This window comes from Wickerhamomyces ciferrii, contig 00120 (genome assembly GCF_000313485.1).
Source record: "Wickerhamomyces ciferrii WGS project CAIF00000000 data, strain NRRL Y-1031 F-60-10, contig 00120, whole genome shotgun sequence".
Classification (NCBI taxonomy): Eukaryota; Fungi; Ascomycota; class Saccharomycetes; order Phaffomycetales; family Wickerhamomycetaceae; genus Hansenula; species Hansenula ciferrii.
The window spans coordinates 112777-127272 of NW_011887620.1; the positions used below are offsets into that span (position 1 = coordinate 112777).

Here is a 14496-nt window from a genome sequence, read left to right on the forward strand (position 1 = left end):
ACTGGTTATAGTTCAATGGCTAAATTAGTTGGTACTCCAGCTGCTGTTGCTTCTCAATTGATCTTGGATGATAAATTACCTGTTAAAAAGGGTTTAATTGCTCCATATACTCCAGAAATTAATGATCCAATCATCAAAGTCTTGAAAGATGAATATAAAATTGAATTAAGTGAAAAAACTTTATAGATTAAAGTGATTTGAAGCTTGATATTTGAATATATGAGATTTTTTTTCGCGCTAGTGATATCAAAAAAAAAAATATACCAACGTAGAAAAATTACTATCACTCATATCAACAAAGTTCGTACCATACAATATGTTAAGAAGTTTAAGACCTATAGGTAAACGATGTTATTCCACATTGAAAATCTCTGAAGAAATTCAACAAGCTCTTGTTGAAAATAAATCAATTGTTTCATTGGAAAGTACAATTATTACCCATGGTTTACCATTCCCACAAAATTTAAATATGGCTCAACAAGTTGAAAAAGAAATTAGATTAAAAGGTGCAATTCCTGCAACAACTGCTTTCATTAATGGTATACCAAAAGTTGGTTTAAACTATAATGAATTAGAATCATTAGCTTCATCAACTTCAAATGCAACAAAAGTTTCAAGAAGAGATATCCCTTATGTTGTCTCACAAAAATTAAATGGTGGTACAACAATTAGTGGTACAATGATTTTATCTGAAAGAGCTGGTATTAAAATCTTTGCTACTGGTGGACTTGGTGGTGTTCATAGAGATGGTGAAAATTCAATGGATATAAGTGCAGATTTAGATGAATTAAGTAAAACTTCAGTTGCAGTGGTTTGTGCTGGACCAAAATCAATTTTAGATATTGAAAGAACTATAGAATATCTTGAAACAAAAGGTGTATTTGTTGGTACATTAGGCTCTAGTGGTACAAATATTCCAGGTTTTTATACTAGAGATTCAAGTGTATCATCACCATATAATTTCCAAAATTTTAAACAAGCTGCTGATATTATTCATCAAGGTGATTTATTAAAATTAAATAATGGTTTTTTATTTTGTATACCACCACCAGAAGAAATTGCATTAGATAGTACATTTATTAATGGAATTATAAATCAAGCAAATGATGAAGCTTTAGCCAAGGGTATAAAGGGTAAACAATTAACTCCATTTTTATTAAGTAAAATTGCACAAGCAACTAAAGGTGAAAGTGTTAAATCAAATATTGAATTTGTATTAAATAATGCTAGATCTGCTACAGAAATTGCAATTGAATATAGTAAATTAAATAATACATCCAAAAATTTCACATATCAACCACCAATTATCCCAAAACCAAAAAGTACTGAAAAGAATTCCCAACAGATTGATTCAATTGTTATAGGTTCAGTTGCATTAGATACATATTGTAAAACTGAATCACCTGCATTGTTGAGAGATTCAAATCCTTCTAAAATAACATCTTCCATAGGTGGTGTTGGTTATAATGTTGCTTTGGAATCAACAAAACTTGGTAATTCGTCATTAAAATTCATTTCAGTTGTTGGTGATGATATTCAAGGTAAATCACTAATAAATAGTTTAAGGACAAAACACAATGCTATACATATTGCTGAAAATTCAACAACTTCACAATATATTTCTCATCATGATAATGATGGTGAATTAATAATTGCAGCTGCTGATATGGGAATTGTGGAAAATAACTTACCAATTGAACATATTGAAAATGAAATTAAAAATTCCAAACCGAGAATTGTGTTATTTGATGCAAATATTTCTACTAAAACAATGCAATTTTTAATTGAATTAAGTGCAGAATTAAAATTTAAATTAATATTTGAACCAACATCTGCTCATAAATCTAAAAAAATATCTGAATTGAAGATGTCAGTTTTCCCAAATAATTCAATTGAATTAGCAACACCAACAATTAATGAATTGAAATATATTTATGAATCATTAGAAGATTTAGGGAAATTTGAATTAAATGATTGGTTCCCAGTTATTGATGCATTAAGTGTTGATAAATCAATTAGATCTAAATTAGAAGCTGCATCCTTAAGAGATCCTTTCTATAAAAAATTATTATTTGAAGGTATATTCCAATCAGCAATTAGTCTATTACCATTTATCAAGACATTAATTATTAAAGATGGGTCCAATGGTGTTTACTTAGTTTCAATTTATGAAGATGAAGTTCAACTAAATTCCAATGCCAAATTATCAATTGCGTCTACAACAAAAGAATTTAAAGGTCACAAGATTGGTATATTATTTGAACATTACGAAGCAATAAAATTAGATCAACAAATCTCAAATGTTACTGGAGCTGGTGATGCATTAGCTGGAAGTTTATTGACATCATTAACCCAGTCATCAACAACACCAGCAAATGTTTTTACTAGTAATGAACGTAATGAGGTAATTAACAATGCACTAAAGCAAGCAGTAAATAGATTATTATTAAACTAATTTTATGTGTACCTGATGATCTGATGTTTACTATGTAGAAATGACGCATTTTTTGTTAACCCCGGATCTGGGTACTATTGTTATTATTTTGCTATATATCAAAGCAACATTGCTAATTGTTAACAAAAACACTAAAACCCAATGTTGCTTGAAACCAAAAAAAAATGTGTATATAAGGAGAAGGTTTTCCTCAAGTATAAACTAAATCTAATCTATTCTTTCTATATCTATATCTCAAAGATAAAACAAAAAACAACAATTACAATATGTCTGACTTAGGTAGAAAAGATTTCACTGATAAAGCTAAAGAAGCTGTCAAACCAGATGATCAAAAATCATACTTAGAACAAGCCAAAGAAGCCTTAACTGGTAAAACTGATGATTTACAAAAAAATTTCCAACCAGAAGATGCTAAATCTGCTACTCAAAAAGCTGGTGATTTCTTACAAGGTGGTAACAAAAACTAGGTTAATGATGCTGATTACATTCAACATATAAGCTGGTCTTGAAATTATATCTTTATATTAAATTAACGGTTAATTTTTATGAAATAATCCATGTAGTTTCCTTGTGGCAAAATTAGTTGCACCAATTTTAAATATTTCATCTAATTCTTCCAATGTAAAACGTTTTGTCTCTGGTAAATAAAAAAATACTAGAATTGCTAATATAAAATTCCATGCACCATAAAAATATAACCCACCTGAAGTTGTCATTGTAGAACTCATCTTGGGCCATGTCATACTTAAACAAAAACATAATAACCAATTAACACCCATTAATAATGCACTATGAGCAGCTCTAACTGGTAAAGCTGGTGTTTCTGCAACTAATGTAAATGAAACAGGTCCAATACCCCAACCATAGAAAAACACAAATACATACATTGCAGTTAATCCTAAACCTAATCTAATATTATTATTTTCAATATTTAAAATTCCACCTAACCAAAATAAACATAAACCTTCAACTGGTAATGTATAAATTAACATTTTACGTCTACCAAATCTATCAATTAATTGAGTTGATAAAAAAGTTGCTAAAAAGCAACCACCACCAATACCAATTGACCCGGCAATTGCTGTAATTGAATCAACACCTGCACTTGTTAAAATTGTTGGTGTATAATTAACAAGAATATTTACACCACCATATTGTTGACCGAAAATACCTAAAAATGAAACCCATAAGGCAAATCTATTACGTTTATATTTAAATAAATCAACAAACTGTTTGAATAATGTAGTATCATCAATTTTCAATTGATTTTCAAATTTTAATGATTCAAATAAAATATAGAAATCTTTTGACCCTGATATTTTAGAAGATCTTAATTTGATAATCGATTCAAATGAATCTTTAACTCTATTTTGACTAATAAGCCATCTTGGACTTTCTGGTGGTAATAAAACTAAAGCCCCACAAATCACAGGTGCAACACATGATGAACCAATCATTAATCTCCATGATAATGATCCATTGATTTCAACAAAAGCTCTATTGAAAACTGAGCCTAAACATACACCAAATGCAATAAAAGTTTGCCATAACATTAAAATTGCACCTCTTGAGACTGCAGGTGAACATTCAGCTGTATATATTGGAACAGTAGCAGAATTTAACCCCATTCCAATACCTAAATATAATCTACCAATTAATAAAGCTGCAGTACCATTTGCAAAAGCTTGCCAAAGAGATCCACTAAATCCAATAAAACAACTTAATAATATGATCCATTTCCTACCATATTTATTATTTAAAACCACGGTTAATGGACATCCAATTATTGCAGCAGCTAAATAAGGTGCTGCAACAACAAATCCTTGTAAATTCACATCTTTAATACCAAATTGTACGTTATATTGTAATTGAGCACCACCAACTGCAGATTCATCCATACCAAAATTAACAGCAGCAAATGAAGTTGTTAATGCAGCTAAGATCATATGGAATGATAATGACCAAATTGGATGAGTTGTCTCCCTCTTGATTGATTTTTGTTCATCCTGGGTATAATCACCATTATCAATTAAATTTGGATTATTTGCTAATAATGCACCTCTTGTAATTAAATTTCTATAATCTTCCAAGTCATTATCAATTATAATTGAGTTTACTTCTTGTAATATTTCATTTTCTGGTAAATTAGTCTTGAAAACGTCTTGAGGTTTCAAAATAGTTTCTGATGAACTATGATCAATTGAATTGATTTCACTTGGTTCTTGAAGTTTTTCCTCAGTCATTGTTTAATACTATTTTATTGTTATCCATTTTATAAGATCTATATTGAAGCCTTGAAAAGACCGCTATATATATATACACGTGAATATTTTAACGTACTTAATAAAATAAAATGTTAATTTATATTAAGGGCCATAGTTTATCACTGTGGCTTAAATTATGCTGTGCTGCTTATTACTTAATTTTGAAGCTTTGAATATGGCCTGATTGATTATGATTTATCGCCAAGCAGTATGTTCACATAGTATATTGTTACTCTCTTGATTGATGATTTACAATTATATTTACCTGATTTTATTCAGAAAGACTTTAATTCGTGTAGTTGTTCTTTTTGTATATTGAAAGCAACTGATTTGTTACGGGCACGATTTTATCACCTATTTTAATAAATGCTCTAAAATCTAGTATTAAATTTCCAATATTTTGCTCTTTAAAGCTATTTATTATCATAAAATCAAACTAGCTTTCTTTTGGTATTAGTTAAAAGGTCGGATTCAAAGTTTCAAATTTTGAAGTTTTTGAACTGATGGATTTTGAAAATAAATTATTGTAACACCATGTGAACTATTTTATCAAATTGAAAAATTAGCATTTTGATCGAATGAACATCTAGTTCTTAAAGATTTGAGTACATGTTTAGAGATAAGGCTCAAAAAGGTTATAATAAACTATTTATTTATCTGATAACTCATATATAATACCCCTTTAATTGAAGTTCGAATAATATAAGTCAAAATTTCCCGCGAATTTATAAAGTTATACGACAGCTATTAAGCAAAGATTAGATCTTATCGACTATCGACTATATTACAGATTACATATTACCCAGATTCAAACTATCAATTTCAAAGATCATAGCACATACGAGGACTCAAAAACAAAACAATAAATATGGTCTTTGTTTCAAAGTTCCAAGGAAAGACAAGAAACAAGATTATGCAAAATTAAAGCTTATCACTTATCACTGATCCAATTATCGCCGACAATTAATATCCCGAAATCAAATCATTTGAATTTGGTGCGAAATGGAAAATCTGAAAATTGGAAGGTGCTTCCATCGATTTCAATGTTATACGTTGATTGTTTGGGTGTTTGATAAGGTATGACCCATACCCTATTTATATGTTGAAAATCCTTTATTGTCATCTTCAGTTATACTTAGTACAATGTTCTTGTCATTAGAAAGCGTTTGCACATCATGATGAAGAGACATATATCATCTTCATCTTCTAAAGATGATGTTATTGAATTAAACCAGGTATTCTCTAATACTAAGACAGAAAAACAATCTACATTTGATATTGAACCACTTGGTGAAATTGGGGAAGTTTTTGAAGATTTTGATGTTAATGAAATATTAGATGAAGATGCTGATGATTCTCCAATACCTGAAGTTAGAGCTATAGTTTCTAAAACTGATGATCCAAATTTACCTGTAAATACTTTAAGAATGTGGGTATTAGGTATAATTAGTACAATTATAGGATCTGGTGTTAATCAATTTTTTTCAATGAGATATCCAAGTGTTACTATATCTGCTTTAGTTTGTCAACTTGTTGTTTATCCTATTGGTCAATTTTTAGCTTCAATTTTACCTTTGAAAACAATAAATTTAGGAAAATATTTGGGTGAATTTACTATAAATCCTGATAGAAAATTCAATTATAAGGAACATGCAATGATTACAATCATGGCAAATATTTCATTCACTTCATCTTATGCAACTGATGTTATTCAAGCTCAAGTTGCCTTTTATGGTATTGAAGCAAAACCTGCTTATCAAGTTTTATTAGTATTAACATGTCAATTATTTGGTTTAGGTGTTGCAGGTTTATTTGATAATTTCTTGGTGAAACCAAGTGCTATATATTGGCCAACTACTTTAGCTAATGTTGCATTATTTAAATCTATTCATTCCAAAGAAAATAAATTAGCAAATGGTTGGAAAATAACAAGATTAAGATTTTTCATGATTGTTTTCTTAAGTTCATTCGCTTATTATTGGCTTCCAGGTTATATTTTCACTGGATTATCTTATTTTACATTCATTTGTTGGGCTGCTCCAAATAATGTTGTTGTTAATCAACTTTTCGGTCAAGTTCAAGGTTTAGGATTTTTCCCCTTGACTTTTGATTGGGCACAAATTGCTTACAATGGATCACCATTAGTTACACCATTATATGCTCAATTAAATGCATTGGTTGGTGTTGCGTTTTTCATCATGTTTTTGACACCTTTATTATATTATAAAAATGCATTTTTCAGTGCATACTTACCTATAAGTTCTTCTAATGTTTTTGATAACATGGGTAATGAATATAATGGGACAAGAATAATTGATAGTAATGGCCGTTTAGATCTTGAAGCATATCAAAACTACTCACCTCCATATCTTGCAGTTGCATATGCAATCGCTTATGGTTCTTCATATGCAGTCTTAACTTGTGGTCCAATTTATGCCATATTGTATCATGGAAAGGATATTTATAATGGATTCAAAGGAAGGTTGAAAAAAGACATTCATGTTAGATTGATGGATGAATATCCTTCAGTTCCTAAATGGTGGTATGTTTTGTTATCCGTTGTTGTGTTTGGAATTACTTGTACTATAATGGAAGTTTATCATACTCAATGGCCTATTTGGGGAATTTTTTTAGCTTTCGTTTTGGTTATTTTATTCATTTTACCAATTGGACTTGTTTATGGTGCTACTAATATAAATACAAATAATATGACTGTGTTGGTTCAACTTCTATCAGGATATTTATTACCAGGATTACCAATCGTATCATTAACCTTTAAATTTTATGCCTATACAGGTGTATTACAAGCACTTTCATTTTCTTCAGATATGAAATTAGGATATTATATGAAAATCCCTAAAAGAACCATATTCTTTGGTCAATTGATTGCCTGTACAATTGGTGCATTGGTTCAAGTTGGTGTATTGATTTTCATGTTGAATAATGTTGAAGGTATCTGTACTAGTGATCAAGTTGATAATTTTACATGTCCACAAGGAAGAGTTAATTTTGCAGCTAGCGTTGTATGGGGTGCTGCTGGACCGAAAAGAATTTTTGGGCCTAGCACCATTTATGGTGGACTTTTACATTTATTTTGGATTGGACCAGTTGTTACAATAATTACCTATTGCTTAATGAAGAAATTTCCAGAGAATAAGATATTGAAAAACTTGAATTGGGTTGTTATTTTTGGATGTTTAGGAAATTTCCCACCAGCAACAGGGATTAATTATACAACTTGGGTCTTAGTTGGTGTTATATTTAATTATTACATTCGTAAAAAGTATAGTCAGTGGTGGTCAAAATATCTTTATGTATTAAGTTGTGGGTTAGACGTTGGATTAGCTCTTGGTGGGATTATTATATTTTTTGCATTATCATACCCTGGAATCAGTTTAAATTGGAAGGGAAATACTATATACAATGACACAGCTGATGGATTAGGTACTCCATATTTAAAAATGCCAGAGAAGGGATATTTTGGGTTTGATACTTGGAATTAGATTTAAGTAGAATGTTTATACAATTTTGAAAGAGTTGATTAATAATTGTAGTCAAATCAGTATGTTTATGTCTTTTATCGGCGAGATCTTGAGCGAATCAAAAAAAAAAAAAAAAACAAAGGAAGGTCCTTCCATCAAATGAACTGATAAGTACAATCTATATAAGAATCATGGGGTTCCTAGGTCAGATCTTAGTAAAGCTTTGCCATCATGATCAATTAATTATACATTTAGTGTAAAATAATGACACTTGATTTAAATTCGAAGATTGTTATAGTTGGTGGTGGTACTTTTGGTTTAAGTACAGCACTTTGGTTGAAACGTCAACATTATCAAAACGTTACTGTGGTTGATGCTTATGAAATACCATCAAAGATATCAGCTGCTAATGACATCAACAAGATTATACAATCTTCATACACTGATAGATTCAATGACTCTCTAGCTAAAGAAGCCTTACAATTGTGGAAGGAAGATGATGTTTTCAAAGAACATTTCCATGATGTTGGAATTGTTTATTGTTCAGTTGAAAAAAGTTCATATGAAGAATTGATTAATCTTAATGAAAGAAGAATCAATTCTGGAAGAAACCCAATGGATGAAATCACTTCTCCAGCTGATTTTAGAAAAATAATTCCATCATTAGAAGGTACATTACCAAATTGGAAAGGCTTCTATCAAAAAGATGATTGTGGTTGGGCACATGCTAAAAATGCATTGATATCAACAGCTAAAGAGTTTTTAGCATTAGGGGGTAAAGTTATTATAGGTGAAGTTGAAACTATTTTAAAACAAAATGGATTAGTTATTGGGTGTCAAACTAAACAAGGTCAAAAGATAGATTCAAATAAATTAATTATTTCTGCTGGTGCTTCATCAATTAAATTTTTCAATTTTGAAGATCAAATGCTTGCCAAATGCTGGACTTTGGCTCATATAAAACTAAATGATAAAGAGGTTGAGGACTTGAAAAATACACCAGTTCTTTTGAATTATGATTTGGGGTTTTTTTTCGAAGCAGATGCAAATAATGAAGTGAAAATTTGTAATGAATTCCCAGGTTATACAAATTACCAAGATGGTAAAAGTAATGCTGAATCTTCAATTCCAATTTCCAAAGATTCTATCCCATTAGAGGCAGAGGTTGCTATACGTGATTTATTGAAACAAACTTTACCAAAACTTGCTACTAAAAAATTTGTTAAATCTAGAATTTGTTGGTGTACTGATACACCAAATAGATTTTTTTTAATTGATGAACATCCTGATTATAATGGAAGTTTAGTTGTTGCAACTGGTGATTCAGGACATGGTTTTAAATTCATGCCAATCGTGGGTAAATATATTTCAGAATTAGTTGTAAAGGGGAGAAACCATGTTAATCGTGATTTTTTCAATCATTGGAAATGGAGACCTGAAACTACAAAAGATAGAACTGATGATAGACATGGAAGCACAAACACTGCTAGTGATTTGAAATATATTAAATCATGGATTTAAGCCAATGATAAATTTAACCTTTTGTCAGAAATATACATTTCCCAATCATTTGGAAAATTCTTAGATTTATGTAAATCTCGATCACACCAAATCTTAATTATTAAATTTTTGATTCTTTCTGTATTACCAAGATTTTTCTCTTTTAAAATTTCAAACATTTCCAGGGAAAGTTTCCTCAGATATTCACAATCTTCATCATAAGGGTCAATTTCACAACACATTATGAATAATGGCCATAATAAAAAATGCCAATTAACTCCATTATAGATTATCAATGTTTTCAAATCATTAGCCAAATGTTTAACAAGTTCTTTTATAAGGGAAGAGTTTGGTGTATAATTTAGAAGTGAACAATTAAGATAAATCTTGGTAGCATTGATTTTACAAATGCAACCAATGTTAAAAAGCCAGTTTCCAGTACTGACATTGTAATTGTTTAATTTCATTTCAAGTTTGCTAACCATACCTTGAAACTCATTTGAATGTACATTGATATTCCGTTTTTCAAAAGACAAGTCTGTTATATCTGATAAAATACTAACTAGACTTTTTTTACATCCCATCCATGGAATCATCAAGTCATTATTTTCCCAATCTTCTATACTGAAAATAGAAGTATTCCGACATGCAGTTCTCCCCATTGTCTCTTGATAACTAAAGAAATCATCACTAAACCTCAAAATTCTATTTTCAACTGTATAATCATCAACATTTGATTCGTTGTTATTCTCAATAAGCCATTTTGCCGTATTAATTCTTATTGACCAGTGATCATCACATTTATTGGCCAAATCGAACAAACATAATAATAATGTATAAAGAAGAATTTCTGAAGTTTTAGTATCTGAACTTGTTCTTTTAATGAACTCTTGATGTGCTGCAGCTCTATAAATTTTGGCTTGAAGTTGCCAATACTTGTTTGATTTGGCTAAGTGACAACTCCCAATAGCTATTAATAGATAAAACAAATGTATACAACCGTGATTCACATATTGAACTATTGACCCAAAATCCAATGTTCCATCACCTTCAAGACTTAGAGGATTGAAAATTGTTGAGACATTATCCTTGAAATATGATAATGCATATTGTGTTGCAGACGAATCACCTATTTGGGTATTAAATGTCATTGAAAAGTAATTCTTTGATAAATTTGTCATTGTAAAGTCATATAAGGTATTTGATGTGTTTATGAAGTGTAAATTCCCTTTGAAATTGGTCTTATGAAGATAAGCCAGGTTAAATGCCATTTTGGAAAGGTCTTCTGAAGTTTGAATACTAGCTTTACTTTTGGACCATACACCCTCTCTCCCAAATGCGATTTGTTTATTCGATGAATCATCCCTAAACCTTAGGTTGACTTTATAAATACATTTTACACCTTTGATTTTGCACCTGGAGCAATTGGGTTTCAATTCATCACATGCTTTCCTTTTAATACGGCATTCTGAGCAGCCTTTTGTGGACCTTTTATGTTTAGCCTGGCTGGTTTTATTGACCATGATGATTATCTTGCTATTGTTGTAAACGAAAAGTCTGGAGAAACGTAGATAAGATTTCTTTACGGTTTCTCTGGCCGTCGTGGGCGCGAATAATTGAGTCTGCTATAAAAGTTTAATTGAATACCAGCTACAAAATGATCAACATCAAGTTTCAACGTACAAATATATCATCACCGTTACGAACACCCACATCAATTGCTGTAGCATTGATAATATTCTAATATGATGGGCTCAAGCACATGGTGATTGATATATTTATTTATTTCTAACAATTAACAAGGTCTTTTAAAATGAGGATTACAGCCGAATGTTAGTTGCAAATTAGATTCTGATGAAAATGGTGAAGGTGCTCCACATCCAATGTTATCAGTTTGTGATTTATCAAAAAATCAAACTCAAAATTATGTTGATCAAACCACAAATTACAGAATGCTTTTGATAAATGGAAGATTATATTATCTCTAAATTAAATGTTGATTATGAGATTATCATTAAACCCTGGTTCCCAAGCATTGATATTAAAGTTTATGATTCACATGATTTGGCTTATGAACAAATGTCTGAAGTTGCAGTACTATACGTCAGAGGTTCAAAGAGATGAATTGATGTTTCATTAAGAAACTTTGTTGGTTCTTTTTTACGTCGTGTTGAAGAACGTTTTGCTACTAAACAAAATACTTCAGTTTTATCATCATTCAATGAATTAAACGAACCAGATGCTGCTGTTGAATCTGTTTTCACTGCTTATCCAGATACTAAAACTCAATTGATTAACCAACAAGATGTTGATTACTTCTTATTATTATGTCAAAACCCAGCTCAAAAACCAGTTCCATTTGTTCCAGTCTTGGATCAAAAATTTGAAGTTTTCTTCAAAAAAGATTCCTTATGGCAATCAGAAGATTTAGAAGCTGTTGTTGGTGAAGATGTTAAAACTTTAGGAATGAAAATTGTGTATAACATATCTAAATAAACCTGTAGATTAATTTATATTGATAAATCTTGTAGCTTTTGTCGTGTACAAGTTATTGGCTTGTTGTAAATTCTGAAAGTTTCAATGTCAAATTTATTTGTGTCGGTAATCACTAATATTGAAAAGGTAAATTTCACAAACTTTTGCGAATAAATGAATATTAAAACACTATATGTTGTAGCTTTAGAATTAGGGTTCTTCTTTGTTTATAATCTAAATCACCTAACTTGGTATTTCAATCATTCATTGTATTGTCTTCTTTGTTCTAATGTTGTAATTTTGAGATTTCAAAATGTCAAGTTTTGAGTTTAAGCAAAAATGGAAATTAAGAAAGCCTATTGGCTGGAACAAGTGAGATATACTATTATTCAAATAGCGCGAAAAGGGTAGTGATAAATTGACCTGTTGTTTCTAAAGCAAAAACAGTTCTTTTGTGGGAAATGTATATCTTAATATAATTATTGTGTATTTATCGTTGACAACCGCATTTAATAATTAGTATATACCGAAATACCTAAAGAAACCTTATGAATATACTAAATCGTATCTGCTCTTTCAAATGAACTTAGTCTGACGTTTATATCTTTCGAATTGAAGAAGATAGATTTTTCAGGTATGACATCCAAAAATTTCGAAACATTTATTTTAGCTAAAATCAAAGAGTTAACTGTTGGAATATCTTTATCCAATGTCTTCAAAATGATAAAATGCTTTAGATGATATTTGTGCCAAAATTGAATGATTTATCAAGGTTCAAAAGCGGTACTTGTATCACCACAAGGCATATCAAAAGCGTGTCATGTTGGGGTGTATTTGAAAGTATTTAGATTAACCAAGCGTTATGGGATTTAGTTGAGTACCATTTACCCCTATCCCTTATGTATAAGTGATTCTTTATTGTGTTGGAGGTGCATTTAATCCCAGCTCAAAATTTCTTGTTGAGGTTTATATGATTTAGGGAATTAAGCATACTTCTGACATCACCACCAAATTTTAAATAGCTTTAAAGACCTCAGACATGTGAAAGTACATTATTGATGTGAATCTACAACTCTAGTAAATATAAAAGTTTAGGTTTGTTCGATTAAAAATGGTTAAATACGTGATATATTCTTCGATGATATCGAAACTAATACCGGATAAATACTGGTGCAGTTTGGGGAATAAGAAGCAGAAAACCTACTCTAAGACAAGTCCAACGTAATTTTGTGAAGATGTTAGTGTATCAGCACTCTTGTTGTTGGTCAGCTAACCTATCAACGTCAGGTGCATTGGTACTAGATACTCTTGGTCTTCCTCTTGTGTTTCCTCTTCCTCTAGAACTTCCTCTTACACTTCTAGTATTACTGGATCCTCTGGTTGATCTTCTTCTTGCCATCGCTACTTAAGACTTCTACTGGTAATATGATTGAATGATCTGATGACTTCTGTAAAGGTATATGTCTTATCCCATATCCATATGATATCCGTTATCCATATCCTATACCTGAACCTAAGTATCCCAAAGAATACCTTCATGTATTTATATATATAACTTGGTTCCCTTGTTCTCCTAATCAGTAAAGCAATTATAACTTAATTCTTCCTGCATCCTTGACTTCCTAATCAAGTAACTTCAACACTTGTAGTATGACCAGTTCCATGTTTTGGGTATATTTTTCTTTGCCAGTAATGGTAATGCATATTAGAGGTACAATATGGAGACCAGTCTTTTGTCAGGCCATAATTAGCCTTATCCCCCATAAGTGTTCGCTGGTAATTGAATTATAAGGGATATTTTAGGACTACGAACTAATGTTTAAGAAGTTGTTGTTGAGCTCTAGTCACATCTAACACTTGACATCCTCAACACCTGGTAATCCACCAGATCCCATGTTTGCCATAAGCCATAGACCATTAAGGCATAACCATTAGGCGTAAAACCATGGATTGTCATATATTGATAAAGGATAGAATCCCTTGTCTCCACTATTCTATATTAAGTCTTCACTTGCTAACCAAGACACATGTGTCCTTAGCCAATAAGTCACATGACAATATCATACTAATATACGTATATTTGCACATGATTCCCTTTTTCTGAAGACTTAACTATACGAATATCTTCAACTTAACAAACTTCCTTAATAAAAAAATAAAAAATAAGAATTGACATGGACATCAACAATAATCTTAACTTACTTTAAGTTATCTCAGTCCAATCTTTAACGTCAACAATAACACTATCAATTATCTCGGTACTCTTCTAACGTCAACGATAATGATCTCTGTTATCTCAGTATTCTTCTTCTCAATGAGT

The 14496-nt window shown here is 30.5% G+C and overlaps 7 protein-coding genes across 7 annotated transcripts; 5 read left to right on the plus strand and 2 right to left on the minus strand.

Annotated features, from left to right (window-relative positions):
• Positions 1–316: 316 nt before the first annotated feature.
• BN7_3892 (pseudouridine-5'-phosphate glycosidase/carbohydrate kinase family protein) lies at positions 317–2455 on the plus strand (the record flags this gene model as incomplete). Its single annotated transcript, XM_011275554.1, has 1 exon — positions 317–2455. The coding sequence occupies one exon, from the start codon at positions 317–319 to the stop codon at positions 2453–2455; it is 2139 nt and encodes a 712-aa protein (XP_011273856.1).
• Positions 2456–2721: 266 nt separating this feature from the next.
• BN7_3893 (heat shock 9/12 family protein) lies at positions 2722–2922 on the plus strand (the record flags this gene model as incomplete). The annotated part of the gene is made up of 1 exon (XM_011275555.1): positions 2722–2922. One exon carries the CDS (start codon positions 2722–2724, stop codon positions 2920–2922), a length of 201 nt encoding a protein of 66 aa, XP_011273857.1.
• Positions 2923–2991: 69 nt separating this feature from the next.
• BN7_3894 (uncharacterized protein) lies at positions 2992–4698 on the minus strand (the record flags this gene model as incomplete). Its single annotated transcript, XM_011275556.1, has 1 exon — positions 2992–4698. One exon carries the CDS (start codon positions 4696–4698, stop codon positions 2992–2994), a length of 1707 nt encoding a protein of 568 aa, XP_011273858.1.
• A 1196-nt stretch (positions 4699–5894) lies between these two features.
• BN7_3895 (Oligopeptide transporter) lies at positions 5895–8222 on the plus strand (the record flags this gene model as incomplete). The annotated part of the gene is made up of 1 exon (XM_011275557.1): positions 5895–8222. One exon carries the CDS (start codon positions 5895–5897, stop codon positions 8220–8222), a length of 2328 nt encoding a protein of 775 aa, XP_011273859.1.
• Positions 8223–8465: 243 nt separating this feature from the next.
• On the plus strand, positions 8466–9722 carry BN7_3896 (NAD(P)/FAD-dependent oxidoreductase; the record flags this gene model as incomplete). Its single annotated transcript, XM_011275558.1, has 1 exon — positions 8466–9722. One exon carries the CDS (start codon positions 8466–8468, stop codon positions 9720–9722), a length of 1257 nt encoding a protein of 418 aa, XP_011273860.1.
• Positions 9723–9735: 13 nt separating this feature from the next.
• On the minus strand, positions 9736–11224 carry BN7_3897 (Zn(II)2Cys6 transcription factor; the record flags this gene model as incomplete). Its single annotated transcript, XM_011275559.1, has 2 exons — positions 9736–9740; positions 9850–11224. The coding sequence occupies 2 exons, from the start codon at positions 11222–11224 to the stop codon at positions 9736–9738; spliced, it is 1380 nt and encodes a 459-aa protein (XP_011273861.1).
• A 442-nt stretch (positions 11225–11666) lies between these two features.
• Positions 11667–12197, plus strand: BN7_3898 (uncharacterized protein; the record flags this gene model as incomplete). Its single annotated transcript, XM_011275560.1, has 2 exons — positions 11667–11811; positions 11908–12197. 2 exons carry the CDS (start codon positions 11667–11669, stop codon positions 12195–12197), a joined length of 435 nt encoding a protein of 144 aa, XP_011273862.1.
• Positions 12198–14496: the final 2299 nt, after the last annotated feature.